This window comes from Dendrobates tinctorius, unplaced genomic scaffold (genome assembly GCF_039654945.1).
Source record: "Dendrobates tinctorius isolate UK_male_01 unplaced genomic scaffold, ASM3965494v1 ptg000194l, whole genome shotgun sequence".
In the NCBI taxonomy this organism is placed as follows: domain Eukaryota; kingdom Metazoa; phylum Chordata; class Amphibia; order Anura; family Dendrobatidae; genus Dendrobates; species Dendrobates tinctorius.
The window spans coordinates 2,380,267-2,396,977 of record NW_027361861.1 but is presented as its reverse complement, the minus strand read 5'-3'; the positions used below and the strand labels follow the sequence as shown (position 1 = coordinate 2,396,977).

The 16,711-nt window shown below is 41.3% G+C and overlaps 1 protein-coding gene across 2 annotated transcripts in view; it reads left to right on the top strand.

Moving 5' to 3' along the window:
- RGS6 (regulator of G protein signaling 6) overlaps positions 1-15,623 on the top strand; it is a 629,091-nt gene extending 613,468 nt beyond the window's left edge. For both annotated transcript variants that reach the window (XM_073552710.1, XM_073552711.1), the window contains one exon: positions 14,338-15,623. In XM_073552710.1, the coding sequence (XP_073408811.1) occupies positions 14,338-14,388 (51 nt within the window). In that variant the 3' untranslated portion in view covers positions 14,389-15,623. The remainder of the gene's footprint in view (positions 1-14,337) is intronic.
- The last annotated feature ends 1,088 nt before the right edge of the window (positions 15,624-16,711 follow it).

Here is a 16,711-nt window from a genome sequence, read left to right as displayed (position 1 = left end):
ACTGGTCTATGGGGCAGTATACAGGAGCTGCAACCAGCCAAGGCATTTCTAGCATTTATTGACCTTTTTGTGAAAACCTCACATAAATAGAGCCATTAAAAAGCCATTAAAAAGTAAAACACTTTACAACATATAATGAGAGCGCAAAGCGAGGCTGACTTAGCAGGATAAATATTGAAGAAAATAATTCTGCCTTTTATATCAATGCTTTCCCAGATATGAAATTTCTCTGGTCCTGGTGTATAGGGAAAAGAATCACTTTTTCTTTAGAACAATCGTATACATAGTGCTGAATATTTAGGAGGGAGAAATGCACCAAGGTCTTCAAATTAGTTAAAAATGTATTAAATTGTTATTCAAAAGATATCCCCTATCCAAAGTATAAGAAATAACTTTCTCAGCGCTATGTTTCTGACTGCTGAGACCTGTCACAATCCCATTTTTGGAGCTTTAGAATCTGGGAACTTGAATGGAGCAGGGCTGTGCATGCTCCACCTCCTCCCAATTCATTGTCTGTGGGACTGATGACAAAGCTGTGTAAAAGGCCTGTCACACTAAGCAATATCGCTGGCAATGTCGCTATAACGTCACTGGTTTTATGTCTGATACTTACCTCCGACCGGCTCCCCCGCTGGTTATCGCTGATCGCGCGAGAAAGTCCTGGACCGTTTCTCGTCGTCAGCTTCCTGCTGGGCTTCCTGTGGCGCCGACGAGCGATGTGTGAACGCGGGTGGGAGGATGTCAGGATCACCTCGTCTGACAGGTAAGTAGCGACCCGTGACCCCTGCTATGTCGCTGTTGAGATCTGCGTGTGTGGCAGCTCACTAGCGACTACTTAGCGATGCACCAGCAATTCTGACCACGTCATATCGCTGGTCGGGATCGCTGGTGCATCGCTAAGTGTGACAGTACCTTAATTGTCCTTCTCTAGCAATTCTATAGAAAATGAATGGAGTGCAGGTAGCACACGTGCACCTTTGCTCCACTTAAGACTGGGCTTTGCAGAGTCTGTTTGCTGGTTCTAGAGTCATGGCGATCACAGTGCTCAGTTCCCCCAATTAGTAAAATATTCTCTATCTGAGAGATAGGGGATTATTAAAAGTTTGGGAATACTGTAAACCTTTAAAGTCTATTTGCAAGAAATGTTGCTATAATTATAATGTAATTTTTGAGAAGGAAAATGGAGAGGCAAAGGTCTGGGTGTTAGGGTCCTCAAACCACAATGAGTGCATCTCATAGAAATAGTGAAAATATCAAGTTTAATAGCCTCTTCATAAGCTTCCAACAAAAGTGATGAGACTGACTGAAGGTTGCAACAGTCATTAAAAAGCCCATCCACTCTAGTAGGTTTAGAAACACAATGACATCTGACACTTAAAGGGAATAGGACATCAACTCAGTAACTGAAAAGTAAATGCAGCCTGGTATCTTCCAAGAAGGGAATATTTAATAGCTGTGGTGTAACAGAGAAGTAATTACAGTCTAGTATTTTCCAACATGGTACTGGTTAAATAGTAGCAATGCATTCAATAAATAAATACAGTATGGTACATTCCAGCAGGGCAGTGGTTAATAGCAGCAATGTAACTGAGAAATAAATGCAGTTTAGTATCTCCCAGAAGGTCCTTTGCTAATAGCAGTGATGAAACTGAGAAGTAAATGCAAACTGGATAAACACTTGAATAGATGAGTTACCTTGATTGGAGAGGCCAGATGTGAACATGACTGAAAACAATTGTTCACACCAACCCCTTAGTTATGAACTTCTCGCAACACCTAGTAAGTTGGGCTAAGCTTGGAAATAATTTGGGTTGGAGAGTGAAAGTTAAGAAACGCTGAGAAGATGAGTCACCTAGATGTAGCTGAGCCAAGAGATGTATCATCAAATATTTTGCAAACTTGAGATGAATGTTGACAAGGCTACTAAATATCCAAAACCCTGACCTCTGCCACAGCCAGCCTTAAAGAGGTTGTCCAGTCTAAATGATAAGCCACACTCACTCTATGTGACTGCAGACTTAGGAATCCCCCCAGTGCACTCACTGTGTGCTGCAAGGATTCGCCTATGATGTATGCGTTATGCATACTCCTGCCCACCTAGTGGGTGCAGCCTCAATCCATACACTCTTCTTGAGCAAGGCTGTTCCCGCTAGATGGCCACACGCACTGGATGGCTGTGTCTCTAGACGTGGCGCGGTCTTTCTCAATAGTAGTGAATAGAGTGAGGCTATGCCAACTAGACAGGTTCTGCCCGAGAGTATGCATACATAACTGCCATTCCTGGCCCAGAAACCAGTGAATTCTCGCAGCACATAGTGCGTGCGCTGGCGGGAATTCATAAGTCTGCAGTCACACAGAGTGACTGCAGACTTATCAGTTTAGGCCAGACAACCCCTTTAAAAAGCCTAGGCTGATGATGCCAGAGGTTTTCGTTGAGTTAACTGAGATACCTGAACTACTGCAAAACAAGGAAAACAAAGAAGAAAGGTGCAAAGCCTGGCATTTGTGCTGAAAAGGAGAATAACAGTAATAAGTAATATTGTAAAGGTTTTTTTTACTCCCTTTATTTATTATGCTTACTCCCAGTTCCTAAAAAAACTAGCAAGTTATTATTATTATTTATTATTATAGCTCCATTTATTCCATGGTGCTTTACATGTGAAAAGGGGTATACATAATGAAAAACTAGTACAGTAATCTTACACAATACATGTCACCGACTGGTACAGGAGGAGAGAGGACCCTGCCTGCGAGGGCTCACAGTCTACTAGTAATGGGTGAGGATACAGTAGGTGCCAAATCACTTTCTTTACGACCAGTGCCTGGCTGCATCAGTCTTCTTAGGGTTCCTTCTTTCCAATCACAAAACAATAAGGTCTGTTAAGTTCCTGTTCCTGTCGGAGGTATTCACTTGTTCAGTATTGCCATACCTTGACCCAGCTTGTTTCCTGACCAGTTCTAATTTGTCTGCTGCTGATGTTCTATCTGCCAGTCTGCCTTCCATATCTGCCGCATTGGTTGTTTTAGAGCCTTTGTACACAAGCGAAAACCAGGGAAACCCCTAGACTCCGCACTTCTGCTTAGTACAAGTCTAGTCTATTTTACAATCAGATAAAATATATCTGGCTACAGTTGTGCAGCCAGGCTGCGATTCGTCCTGCCCCCCATTTAGGCAGCAGGAATTGCCTGATGAGTTCCCTTTAACTTCAGCCAACTCCACTCAAACAGATTTTCTTTACGTTTTAGAAAAAAACTAAGGATTCTGTAATCAAAGTTATAACCCACTTAAAGAAGAATGTAGACAAGAAGCACAAGTCTCTGCCTCAATTCTTATGGGGAAAAAAAAACAACCGTTACGCATGGGGGTGGATCAATCATGCTTTGGGGTTGTGTTGTAGCCAATGGCACGTGGAACATTTCATGAGTACAGGGAAGAATGGATTCAATGAAATTTCAACAAATTCTTGAAGCAAACATAACACCAGCTGTAAAAAAAAAATCGGAAGATGAAAAAAGGATGGCTTCTGCAAGTGGATAATGATCCTAAACATACGTCAAAATATGCAAGAGACTATGTCAAAAGGCGCAAGCTGAAGTCTTTACAATGGCCCTCACAGTCCCCTGATCTGAACATCACTGAAAATCTGTAGCTAGACCTCAAAATAGCAGTGCATGCAAGACGACCCAGGAATCTCACAGCGCTGGAACAATTTTCCAAGGAAGAATGGATGAAAATTTCTCAAACAAGAATTGAAAGACTCTTGGCTGGCTACAAAAAGCATTTATTTTCAAAAGGGTGGCTAGTAGGTAGTATCAATGCAGGGTGTCCAAACCTTTGCATCTGCTCATTTTCCTCTTTTTAATTTTTTAAATGTCAAAGATGAAAAAAAAATATATATACTGCTCAAAAAATTAAAGAGAACACTATTCCATTTGCAACAGGCTGATAGTGTTTCCTTTATTTCTTTGAGCAGTATATATATTTGCCTAAAATACAAAGGAAATGTGCCAGATTTAACTTTAGGTCTTTTAGCGATCATTTCAACTTGAACTTACTTAACTGTTCACAATAACAATCATTTTGACTTTTACATTCCAGTGTATGTCCCCCATCCTTGGCCCCTTTCAGTAATAATGTCCCCCATTCTGGGGTAATGTCCCCATCCTGGTCACTTCCACTAATATATGTCCACCATCCTGGGCCCTTTCCTGGTACAATGCCCCAGCTCCTGGGCACATCCTGTTACTCCCTGTTCTGCCACTGTTCTCCAACACATTGAAAAAAGATTCTTCTCACCATCCGCTGCTTTTACAACAGGCGGCGTCCTTTTCAGAATATTCACTTAAACGGCGTGCACTCACTGGTGAAGATATGTGAGGTGCCAGTGGCCGGGGGAGTACCAACAGTAAACTTGTGAGAAATTTCCACTGCACACTCAGAATTCTTGCAGTAAAGTGAAATTTATTAGAATAGTTGTTAAAGTTAAACAACTGTTGCATCTCCAATCATAAATGTGATTGCAGATGCAGTTAACGTTTCGACTCAACCTGAATCTTTTTTAAAAAACTGCTAAAAGTGCAAAATTGCATGGTGTTAAAAGATCTTGTAACAGGATGCAGTTTTGTTCTTTTAGGAATATTCTAATAAATTTCACTTTTCTGTAAGACTTCTGAGTGTGCAGTGAAAATTCCTCTTACAGTATATAGCTGGTGTAGAGGCTGGCAACTAACTTTGGTGTGCCTGCTATGGGCAACGCATGTCGTCATTGCTATGGGCTGCCTGCGTCTTGCACTCCGATGTCAGCTGTCAGCCTCTGATTGGCCGCCGGCATGCACTGCGCTGCAGGGACCTGGCGGTTCTCTTTTCCACAATACATTTCAGCTGAATATGCGTCCTCAGATATACATCCAGCTGAAATAGACAAATTCTATATAGTTACTTGATTCTACTGACAGTGTGTTCCCAACATGCTATCAGGTTAGCATAACCTTAAACCCTACTAGCACATCAGTTTTATCCAGGTCATATTGTGTGCCTGTTTTTCCTCATTACCTAGATTTATCAAAGGACTTTTGTCTCAAATACAGTTTATTGTCGCACAGGCTAAAGCCCCCGTCACACACAGCGAGATCGCTAGCGAGATCGCTGCTGAGTCACAAGCTTTGTGACGCAATTGCGAACTCAGCAGTGATCTCGCTGTGTGTGACACCTATCAGCGACCGGCCCCCCCGCTGGGTATTGCTGATCGTGCACGAATGTCCTGGGCCTTTTTTTGATCGTTGGTCTCCCGCTGGCCAGCACGCATCGCTGTGTGTGGCAGCGGGAGACCGTCAATCAGCGAGCTCCCAGCGCTGTAAGCAGACGCTGGGAGCTGGTATCCAAGGTAAACAGTGGGTAACTAAGCGCGCGCATGGCTTAGTTACCCACTGTGTACCTTGGATACCAGCGTGCTTGCACTGGGAGCTGGTATCCAAGATAAACAGCGGGTATCTAAGCGCCGCGCTGGTAACCCGCGTCGTCGCTGTCCTGATCGCTGGTGAGATCTGCCTGTTTGACAGCTCACCAGCGATCATGTAGCAACACACCAGCGATCCTGACCAGGTCATATCGTTGTCGGGATCGCTGGTGCATCGCTTAGTGTGACGGGGGCTTAAGAGTAGTCCGTATTGAATGCAGAAGATAAAACTAATATGTAGTCATATAAGTCTGGATGTCATCTGTTCACGATATACATTTGTTACAAAGAAATATAAATATCACATGGTACACCTTTTTCCGGTGTCCCTCTTTATAGGAATATGCAGGCTGCTCTGCCTTTCAAAAACAAGTGCAGACACTTACAATCGCAAAAAATCAAATAAGGTCCAGCATCAGCAAGGATTAAAACTTCAAGGCTTTATTTGGAACTCCATATAAAATCCGTCACAGATATGTAGCATGTTACTTTTGATGCTTTTCTTACTATGTCCTTAGTGGTGGCTAGTGGTTAATGTCCTCTGTTAACTTTACATAGTGCTGACAGCCAATCAGAATATGTTAAAAGAAATATTACACTTCTCAGTTACACCTTGGTGAAGTAGCATAAAATAAAGAGTAGATAGTTACAAACACTATGATCATCACCAAGTCCAGACTGGCAATCTGCCCTAATGGGCTGATAACTGGTGGGCCACTCACACAGTTGACTACTTGGCTGGATGCCATATACAGGGTGGGCCATTTATATGGATACACCTAAATAAAATGGAATGGTTGGTGATATCAACTTCCTGTTTGTGGCACATTAGCATATAGGGGGAGGAAACTTTTCAAGATGGGTGGTGACCATGGCGGTCATTTTGAAGTCAGCCATTTTGGATCCAACTTTATTTTTTTCAATGGGAAGAGGGTCATGTGACACATCAAACTTATTGAGAATTTCACAAGAAAAACAATTGTGTGCTTGGTTGTAACATAACTTTATTCTTTCATGAGTTAATTACAAGTTTATGACCACTTATAAAATGTGTTCAAAGTGCTGCCCATTGTGTTGGATTGTCAATGCAACCCTCTTCTCTCACTCTTGACAGAGCAACACCGCAGAAGAAATGATAGTCTAAGGGGGTCATATTCCTAAAACCACTGTACGAGCACATAAATCTGTATACTTTGCAGTGACGTTCTCGATGATCCTAGTCAGGGGCGGACTGGCCGGGCAAGGTATCGGTGAAACCCCTGGTGTGCCCTTTTTGAGCGAGAGAGACAACTTCATTCCACCTCCTGCAGTCAGACAGCACATTGAGCACAGCATCCTTCTCTGACGTGTGGTGTGGGCATCAGGACATCCTGTGAGGGTAAAGCAATGGCTGCTTCACTCTCCGGCTCCTCTTCTCATGCTGTGTGCAGCCTGATTGATACGGGAGACTCTGAAGACTGCTCTGTGTCTGTGAGCAGTGTGAAGTCTCCAGGCTCAGAGCAGCTGCACATTGACCCGCGTGTGCCATAAAGTTGTGGCATAAAGTTTTAAGAAGGGTGTTATAACTTCTTTAAATTTGTTGACCTGGGGGCAGAGCTTACCATTTAGGGCCCTCTACTCTAAATGCAGGATGCATCTTGGTGGAATAGAGACAGGATTGGATGAGGTAAGTAAGCAATAGTGTGACATTACTGTCATGTTTAGAATGTGTTGGTGTTGTGTATGTTCTGTACTGTATATGTATGTACACTGCACTCAGGGCTGCCACTAGGAACTTTGGGGCCCCATACTGGCAAAATTTTTAGGGCCCCCTTGAGACTCCGCCCAGGCTCCACCGCACCCCAGCCCTCCACCCCTCCAACTGTCCATAGTCCCACCGCTCTCTCTTGGAAAATCTCCACTTCTCACCAATCACACATTAACAGTTCCATTCACCAGATCACACATATAGCCAGCAACTCTTGTTTTGGCCAAAAGATTTTTTAAATCTGCCACCACGACAAGGTAGACTCTTTTGGCCAGGCCCTACTCTACTCTAACCTATTAAACATTTGTTAAAATATCCAATACAATTTAGGTAAATTTTTTATTTATTTTTCAATTTTTAAAATGACCTATAATATCACATCCAAAAGGACAAATACCACCGCACCATGTCCAGACCACATATTACCACCACATAGTGACCTATAATACTACATACAAGGAACAAATACAGCCACACCATGACCAGACCACATATTACCACCACAGTGACAAAATAATAGCACATACAAGGGACAAATACCAACGCACTATGCCCAGACCACATATTACCACCACATGGTGACCAACTACATACAAGGAAAAAATAGCCACACCATGACCAGACCACATATTACCACCACATGGTGACTGAATACTACAATACTGACCATTAATAAAAAAACATAATACTATCACAAAAAGTGCCATTATACACAGGAGATCTGTACTTAGTATGCAGTGTCTGTGTACAGGTGATACAATGATCACCAGTGACATTTAAACACAGGAACTCTGTATATAGTGTCAGTGTACAGGTAATACAGTGATCACCGGTTTTCATTATGCACAGGACCTCTGTATATAGTGCCAGTGTACAGGTAATACAGTGATCACTAGTGACATTGTGCACAGGAACACGGTGTATAGTGTCAGTGCACAGGTAATACAGTGATCACAGGTGACACTGTAGAAAGTCACTCTGTATATAGTGTATACAGCACAGACCGCCATCACGTCTTCCAACCAGGGTTTGTCTCTGCAGGAAATAACACAGTTATCTAGAGCTCCACTTGCAGAACACATTACTTAATTTTTTCCCAACTTCTACACCACACCAGATGAAGAAAAAAAGGTGACATAGTGTCACTCTGCACAGTAACAGGACCACCCCCATTTAAAACAGTATCCTCAAAAAAATAAAATAAATACATCACTGCAGTAATAATATCCCTTCATTAGCCTCTGCCCCATGTCCATTCTGCCCCCATCCCATGTCTCACATTCTGCCCCCATGTCTCACATTCTGCCCCCTTGTCCATTCTGCCCCATCCCTTGTCTCACATTCTGCCACTGCCCCCATGTCTCACATTCTGCCCCGGGCCCCCAGGTTGCTGCTTTCAATAAAAAAAAAAAGCTCCCTTCACGCAGCTGAAGCGCGTACTCGCCGGTGATTGAATGACGATTGGCTGGCGTCAGTTAACTATCGACATGTGGGCCCGAGCCCGCACGTCAATAGATTTGAACTGCCGCAGCTCCGCTGGTCAGGGCCCAGTTTAGCCTGCCGGTAGGGCTTGGTGAGCAGATGAGACGGGGCCCAATGTGGGCCCACTTTGCCCACCGGGCCCCATATGCCAGTCAGGGCAGTAATGCCCTGATGGCGGCCCTGACTGCACTTGTTTCATGTGAGCTGCTGTGCTTGTGTGCATGATGCTTGTGTAATGTGTGTGCATGGTGCTTGTGTAATGTATATGCATGGTACTTGTGTAATGTGTGTGCATGGTGCTTGTGTAATGTGTGTGCATGGTGCTTGTGTGATATGCGTGCATGGTGCTTGTGTGACGAGCGTGCATGATGCTTATGTAATGTGCGCGCATTGTACTTGTGTGATGTGTGTACATGGTGCTTGTGGGACGTGTGAGTCATGTGTGTATGATGCTTATGTGTTTACAACTTGTTCTTAAGGTATGATGTGTTATTTAGAGGTGGTGACCCATGCACAATTTTTGCACAAGGACCCTTCGCTCTCAGTTTCTGTTCCTGACCTCTTTATAATATACATATTTAGAATTGCTAACAATAATCTTCTGTCATTTACTACAACCTCTAAGGGTAGGTGCCCCACAACCTTATATACTGTATAATGACTTCAACACAGTATAATGGCCCCCACATATCCCTACACACAGTATACTGGTCATTTTTGGGGATACCGGCCCTGGGCAATTGTTCAGTTCCCCCCCTCTCCCAATGCTGACCCTGATAATAATGTATATATTTGTGTGTATACTTGTATAGTATATGGTATACAGTCATGTCCAAAAGTGTTGGCACCCTTTAAATTGTTCCAGAAAATTGTTGCACTTACACATGTTTTGATATACACATGTTTCTATCCTTTGTATGTATTGAAACAAAACAAGAAAAACAGAGAAAAAAAAAGGTAAATTGGACATAATGTCATACAAAATCCCCAAAATGGGCCGGACAAGATTACTAGCACCCTAAACTTAATATTTGGATGCACACCCTTTGGAATAAGTAACTGCAATCAATTGCTTCCTTTTACCATCAACAAGCTTCTTATACCTCTCAGCTAGAATGTTTGACCACGCTTCAAAATTGTTGGCACCTTTCCAAAATTGTGGCTAAACAACTTTGTTTTCAAGCATATGATGCTCGTACAAACTCACGTGCAGCAAGTAACAGGTGTGTGCAATATGAAAATCACACCTGAAGCCAGATAAAAAGGCAAGAAGTTGACTAAATTTTTGCATTGTGTGTCTGTGTCTGCCACACTAAGCATGGAGAACAGAAAGGGGAGAAAATGGTCTAAGGACTTGAGAACTAAAATTGTTGAAAAATATCAACAATCTCTTGGTTACAAGTCCATCGCCAGAGATCTTGATGTCTCTTTGTCCACGGTGTGCAACATAATCAAGAAGTTTACAACCCATGGCACTGTAGCTAATCTCCCTGGATGTGGACGGTAATTAAAAATTTGTTGAAAGGTTGCAACGCAGCATAATCCGGATGGTGGATAAGCAGCCCCAATCAAGTTCCAAGGAAATTCAAGCTGTCCTGCAGGCTGAGGGTGCATCACAATCATTGCAAATTATCCTTGACATTTGAATGAAATGAAATGCTATGGCAAGAGATCCAGTAGGAGCCCACTGCTGACACAGAGACGTAAAATACACAGTGCCTACAGTCAAATATGAAGATTACCAAAGGTTTTCGGGTCATAATATAGTGTCCAGTACCAGAAAGCTGAGTTTGCTTCCTAGATCATGGGTCTTCGAACAGGACAATGACCGCAAATATATATCAAGAAGCACCCAGAAATTAATGGAAACAAAGCGGAGGGTTCTGAAGTGGCCAGCAATGAATTTGGATCTAAATCCCATTAAACACCTGTGGAGAGATCTTAAAATTGCTGTTGTGAGAAGGCAATCTTAAAATATGAGAGACCTGGAGCAGTTTGCAAAAGTAGAGTGGTCAAAAATTCAAGGTGAAAGCCGTAAAAAGCTTGTTGATAGTTATAGAAAGCGATTGATTGCAGTTATTTATTCCAAAGGGTGTGCAACCAAATATCAAGTTGAGGGTGTCAACAGTTTTGTTTTGTGTGAAATTATGCTCAATTCGTGTTGTGTTTTTTGTTGTTCCAATATACTCAAAGGAAATAAACTTGTATGTAAAAACGTGTAATTGCAATAATTTTCTGGGAAAAATGCTTAATTTTCTGCAACAATATAGAGGGCGCCAACACTTTCGGCCATGACTGTATATAATAGTATGTATATTATAAAGTGTATGTTATGGTGTCTATACAGTATTTAATATGTGAGTGTATAGGAAGTGACTAGTGATGAGCGAGTATGCTTGTTGCTCGGGTCTCCAAGTATTTTGGCGTGCTCAGACATTGTTTTTGTCGCCTCAGCTGCAAGATTTACAGCTGCTGGACAGGCTGAATACATGTGGGAATTCCCTAACAAACAGGCAACCCCCACATAAAGTGGGTACGGAAAATATTCAGACCCCTTTAAATTTTTCATACTTTGTTTCATTGAAGCCATTTGGTAAATTCAAAAAAGTTCATTTTTTCTCATTAATGTACACTCTGCACCCCATCTTGACTGAAAAAAACACAGAAATGTTGACATTCTTGCAAATTTATTAAAAAAGATAAACGGAAATATCATATGGTCATAAGTATTCAGACCCTTTGCTCAGACATCATATTTTTGTCACATGCTGTCCATTTCCTTGTGATCCTTCTTGAGATGGTTCTACTCCTTCATTGAAGTCCAGCTATGTTTAATTAAACTGGTAGGACTTGATTTGTAAAGGCACACACCTGCTCACAGCTCACAGTGCATGTCAGACCAAATGAGAATCATGAAGTCAAAGGAACTGGCCAAGGAGCTCAGAAACACAATTGTGGTAAGGCACCCATCTGACCAAGGTTGCAAAAGAATTTCTGAAGTACTCAAGGTTCCTAAGAGCACAGTTGCCTCCATAATCCTTAAATGGAAGAAGTTTGGGATGACTAGAAGTCTTCCTAGACCTGGCCGTCCAGCCAAACTTAGCAATCGTGGGAGAAGAACCTTGGTGAGGGAGGTAAAGAAGAACCCCAAGATCACTGTGGCTGAGCTCCAGAGATGCAGTAGGGAGATGGGAGAAAGTACCACAAAGTCAATTATCACTGTAGCCCTCCACTCGTCGGGCCTTTATGGCAGAGTGGCCCGACAGAAGCCTCTCCTCAGTGCAAGACATATGAAAGCCCTCATAGAGTTTGCTAAAAAACACACGAAGGACTCTCAAACTAAGAGAAATAAGATTCTCTGGTCTGATGAGGTGAAGATAGACCTTTTTGGTGATAATTCTAAGCAGTATGTGGGGAGAAATCCATTCAATGCTCATCACCTGCCCAATACAATCCCAACAGTGAAACATGGTGGTGGCAGCATCATGCTATGGGGATGTTTTTCAGGTACAGTGACAGGATGACTGGTTGCCATTGAAGGAAACATGAATGCGGCCGAGTACAGAGATATCCTGGATGAAAACCTCTTCCAGAGTGCTCTGGACCTCAGACTTGGCCGAAGGTTCACCTACCAACAAGACAACGACCCTAAGCACACAGCTAAAATAACAAAGGAGTGGCTTCAGAACAACTCTGAGCCCTGAACCAATTGAGAATCTCTGTAGAGACCTGAAAATGACTGTCCACCAACGTTCACCATCCAACCTGACGTAACTCGAGAGGATCTGCAAGGAGAAATGGCAGAGGATCCCCAAATCCAGGTGTGAAAAACTTTTTGAATCATTCCCAAGAAGACTCATGGCTGTACTAGCTCAAAAGGGTGCCTCTATTCAATACTGAACAAAGGGTCTGAATACTTGTGACCATGTGATATTTCAGTTTTTCTTTTCTTTAAGAAATTTGCAAAAATTTCAACATTTCTGTTTTTTTTCAGTCAAGATGGGGTGCAGAGTGTACATTAATGAGAAAGAAAATTAACTTTTTTGAGTTAACCAAATGGCTGCAATGAAACAAAAGTGAAAAATTTAAAGGGGTCTGAATACTTTCCGTACCCACTGTATATTCAGGCTCATTAGCAGTTGCAAATCATGCAGCTGTGGCGACGGAAACTAAATCTCCGAGCACGCCAGAATACTCGGAGGACACCCGAGCAACGAGTATACCTGTTCATCACTAGAAGTGACTTGCCAATCAAGGGGAGGGGTTGAATAGAAGTCATCGGGGACTGGCCTCCTGGAGTATGTAAACCAGTATAATAGATGACAGCACCTCACAAAAATCACGAGTCACTCATACCCATAAGAAGGCGCACGTTCTGTCCAAGGAGTCCATCTTGGATCAATGTAAAATCCACAAAATAGAAAAGAACAGCGCTCCAGACATTGGTGAATATAAATCTTCACATTTAATCTGCCTTCTGTGGCTGTGGCAATGTTTCGATCAGAAAGATCTTTTTCAAGCATTCAGACCTCTTAAAATTTTTCACTCTTTGTTTCATTGCAGCCATTTGGTAAATGCAAAAAAGTTCTTTTCTCATTAATGTACACTCTGCACCCCATCTTGATTGATAAAAAATAGAAATGTAGATATTTTTGCAAATGTATTAAAAAAGAAAAACTGAAATATCAAATGGGCATAAGTATTCAGACTGTTTCCAAACCCACTGTATATGTAACTATGTTCATTCAGATGTTGCGTTTGATGATCCAGCATTACAGCATTGGGTTAGAAGAAACATTTGGGAAATGCACTTTTGCAGGAGGTTTTTGCCCAGGACGACTCTCCCAAGAGTGTATGACATCTCCCCTATGTTCAGTAATCTCTCAGATATTTAAGGAAAGCTCGTAAATGTTATCAAGATTGTAATTTCATGGATACAGGAGATGGATATTATGTGAAATCCTAAGCACATTAGATGATGGAATGCAGCTGAGGGGATTACATAGATTTTGTCTTTGAGCCTCAATGGTAAAGAACCATAAATTTATTTAGGAGTATGTTAGTTTTACATTTTGGTATTAAATTGTATACAACTAGATTATATGTAAAAACTACAAAAATAAAAAAAAACTTTTAGGCATAAATGATTTCTGGATGAAAGGGGCTTAAAAGAATGGTTTCATCACAAACAACTGTACTAATACAAAAAGTGATCTGGTAATCAACTGATCATACTAGTTAGAACTCTACTAATATGAAAATGAGGTTGATGTAGTCATCAACTGATTGTGCCAGTTGTGACTTCCAAGACTCTTGCCAAGCATCTGATTGTGCCACGAGAAGCTACCGTCAGGGGCTAATTTCTTCTGCAGAACTCCTCAAGGGAATATGTAGTATTAGGTCTATCCATGGAATTGGACAAAACATGGATAGAGCGCGAGCTGCAGCTTTGAGTCCTAATCAGAGGATACCTCTGTAAAGTTCATATGACCTAATAGACATATTGACCAAAATTAATAGATCGAATTTAGCATGTTATCTCTCCTTTTAATGAATTTTCAAATCATTTGTTCTATATAAACTCAGAATCAATCTTGACAATGGCGTAAACTATAACCTTACACACTTTTCTGTATTTGTTTTGTCCTACAGGGGAAATCTTTGACATCTAAACGCCTCACTGGTCTCATGCAATCCTCCTGACAACCCTGGATAGAAATGCTGTCACTCGGCACTGAACACCCTCTGGAGAAGGAAAGGTTTTAGACAAGAAAATGGGTCACTGTGAAAGAAAAAAAAATTAAGAAGAAATTGACATTCGTCATTTCAATCTCATATGTTCATTGTCCCTCAGTTGCATCAACAATTTAAGCTTGAGCGGCTCTTCAATGACCCTAAGTTGCCAAGTACTTTTTCTTTGATTTTTGTGTTTAGGTTGAAATTTGGAATTACAAAATGCAGTAAAAGGAGGGTAAGAAAAAAGGATGTTTTTAGACTAAATCAGCAATAACAGGAGACAAGACCGAGATCGATGTAGATCTGTCCATCTGTATTCTCCTCGGCATCTCGCTGCAACTGATATTTTCACCACCAAGATAACTACCTTTTCATCAGTTCAAGTAAAAAGAAAAAAAAAAGCCTGAAACTGCTTATTCTTAAAACATTAATGAGTCTGATTCTCCTGCGTCATAGACTGGAGACGTTTGACTTTATTTTACGTGTGTGTGTGTTTGTCCCTGTCAAAGAGACAATTGACAACATTCGCTCTGCATAGTCTATCCTTCCAAGCGCATGATGCTGCTCCAAAGATAGCATTACAAGTCAAGGATAAACACATGGTTGTTAAAGAAAAAGGTATATAGCAAGTCATGTTGTTTTATTTCTCCTTTTATAATCTTTAATTTGATTTTTTTTTTTTTGCCACTGCATGCATTTCAAGTAAAAGCAGCACAATTGTTTACAGTATATGTCACTTTCTCTTCCCATAGCTCATCTGCGGTGACCAGACACAAGCTAGATCGCTTGTTTTATATTTTTCTTTCGCGAACTATCAGACTTACTGAAGAATCATTCCAATGTTGTTTCTCGCAGTACAGCGAATAATCAACCGAAATTTATTCATTAGGAAACAAAAAAATGGTAAACACTTTAGTTATAATCTAGTAAAGTGCAAGACGTTTCCCACTGTAGTTGGATATAAATAATAATAATAATAATAATAAAAAAAAAAAAACTTAGTATAACCTTAGCAAAGACAAAATACAATGAAATGCAATTGATTGTCACTTGTAAGACTAAAGGTTTATTAGAAGCCTTTATTTGGAACTGTTGCATTGTCATTATTAAATGCTGATGGCTTTGTGGGTTACTGTAGCATTTTGGGTTCCTTCAAAACAAAACAAAAAAATTTACAGTAGTAAAGACAATTTGAAAAGAAATCTTATGGGATGTTAAGTGCTTATTTTGTTCTTGTAGCTACTTTTATTGATTCTTTATTATTTACCATCCGTTTAGTCCTTTTTAGAGCATACAAACAAAACTTGCAATGGAAGTGTGGGTTGTCCGTCATTATGATGGGTGGTCCATCTTTATGTTTCTGACACTATGGTAGCAGTTACAATAGGCTTGCAGCCAGTGAGCCACCACTTCAAGGAGAAGACGAAACACAGCCGGAGCAAACTGAGGTGCGACCATGGGATATCCGAGAATCGGAGGGCAGGAACCCTCACACAAGAGGGATAACATGGACAGAGCATGTCCTTACAAGTGCTTCCACTCTAGATTGCTGACATATCTTTGCCATGCTTTTCAGTATATAATATAAATCACAGTGAAGTGCTGTATGCGTTGCTCCACAAACTCTTTACTTAAAGCCCCCTTCATACATCCATGTTTTGAGTATTTGTGACATCCGTCTTTTTCACGGATATTACACGTACCGATTATGATCTATGGCGCTATGCAGGGACCGTGTGTCCGTACAAAACACACAGAGACATGTCCATTTTTTTCCTGCAGCACAGATGACAAACAGCCAATACAGTGCGTTTTTACAGCATTTTTTATGCAAATTTTCAGCTGCGTTTTACAGCAAAGTCTATGAGAATTCAGAAATCTCATGCACAGTGGGTTGTTTTGTCTTCAGTATTTTGTGTTTTGCATGTCACTTCTTTCAGCGTCTTATTTTCTGCGGTTTTCGTGGAAAAAACACTGAAAATCCGCACCAAAAAATGCAGGTATCAGGTTTTGCAGTGGGTTTTTTTTGTGCCAAAACCTGATTAAATAGAATGAGGTTTTTTTTTGCAGTGAACTTTATCAGCATGCCCAAGAGACAAATGTAGCAAGACAAACATGCAAGAAAAAAGTGCAAAAAAAAGCATTTTTGCCCAACTTCATTCCTGCCAAGAGATGAGGTTTTCCTGCAGAAAAAAACGCATCAAAAACGCCTAGTGTGAGCATAGCCTAAAAGAAAGTGTGTCGGGTTCCATCAGAATGGCCATCATTTTGCAAAAAAAAAAAGCTGCCA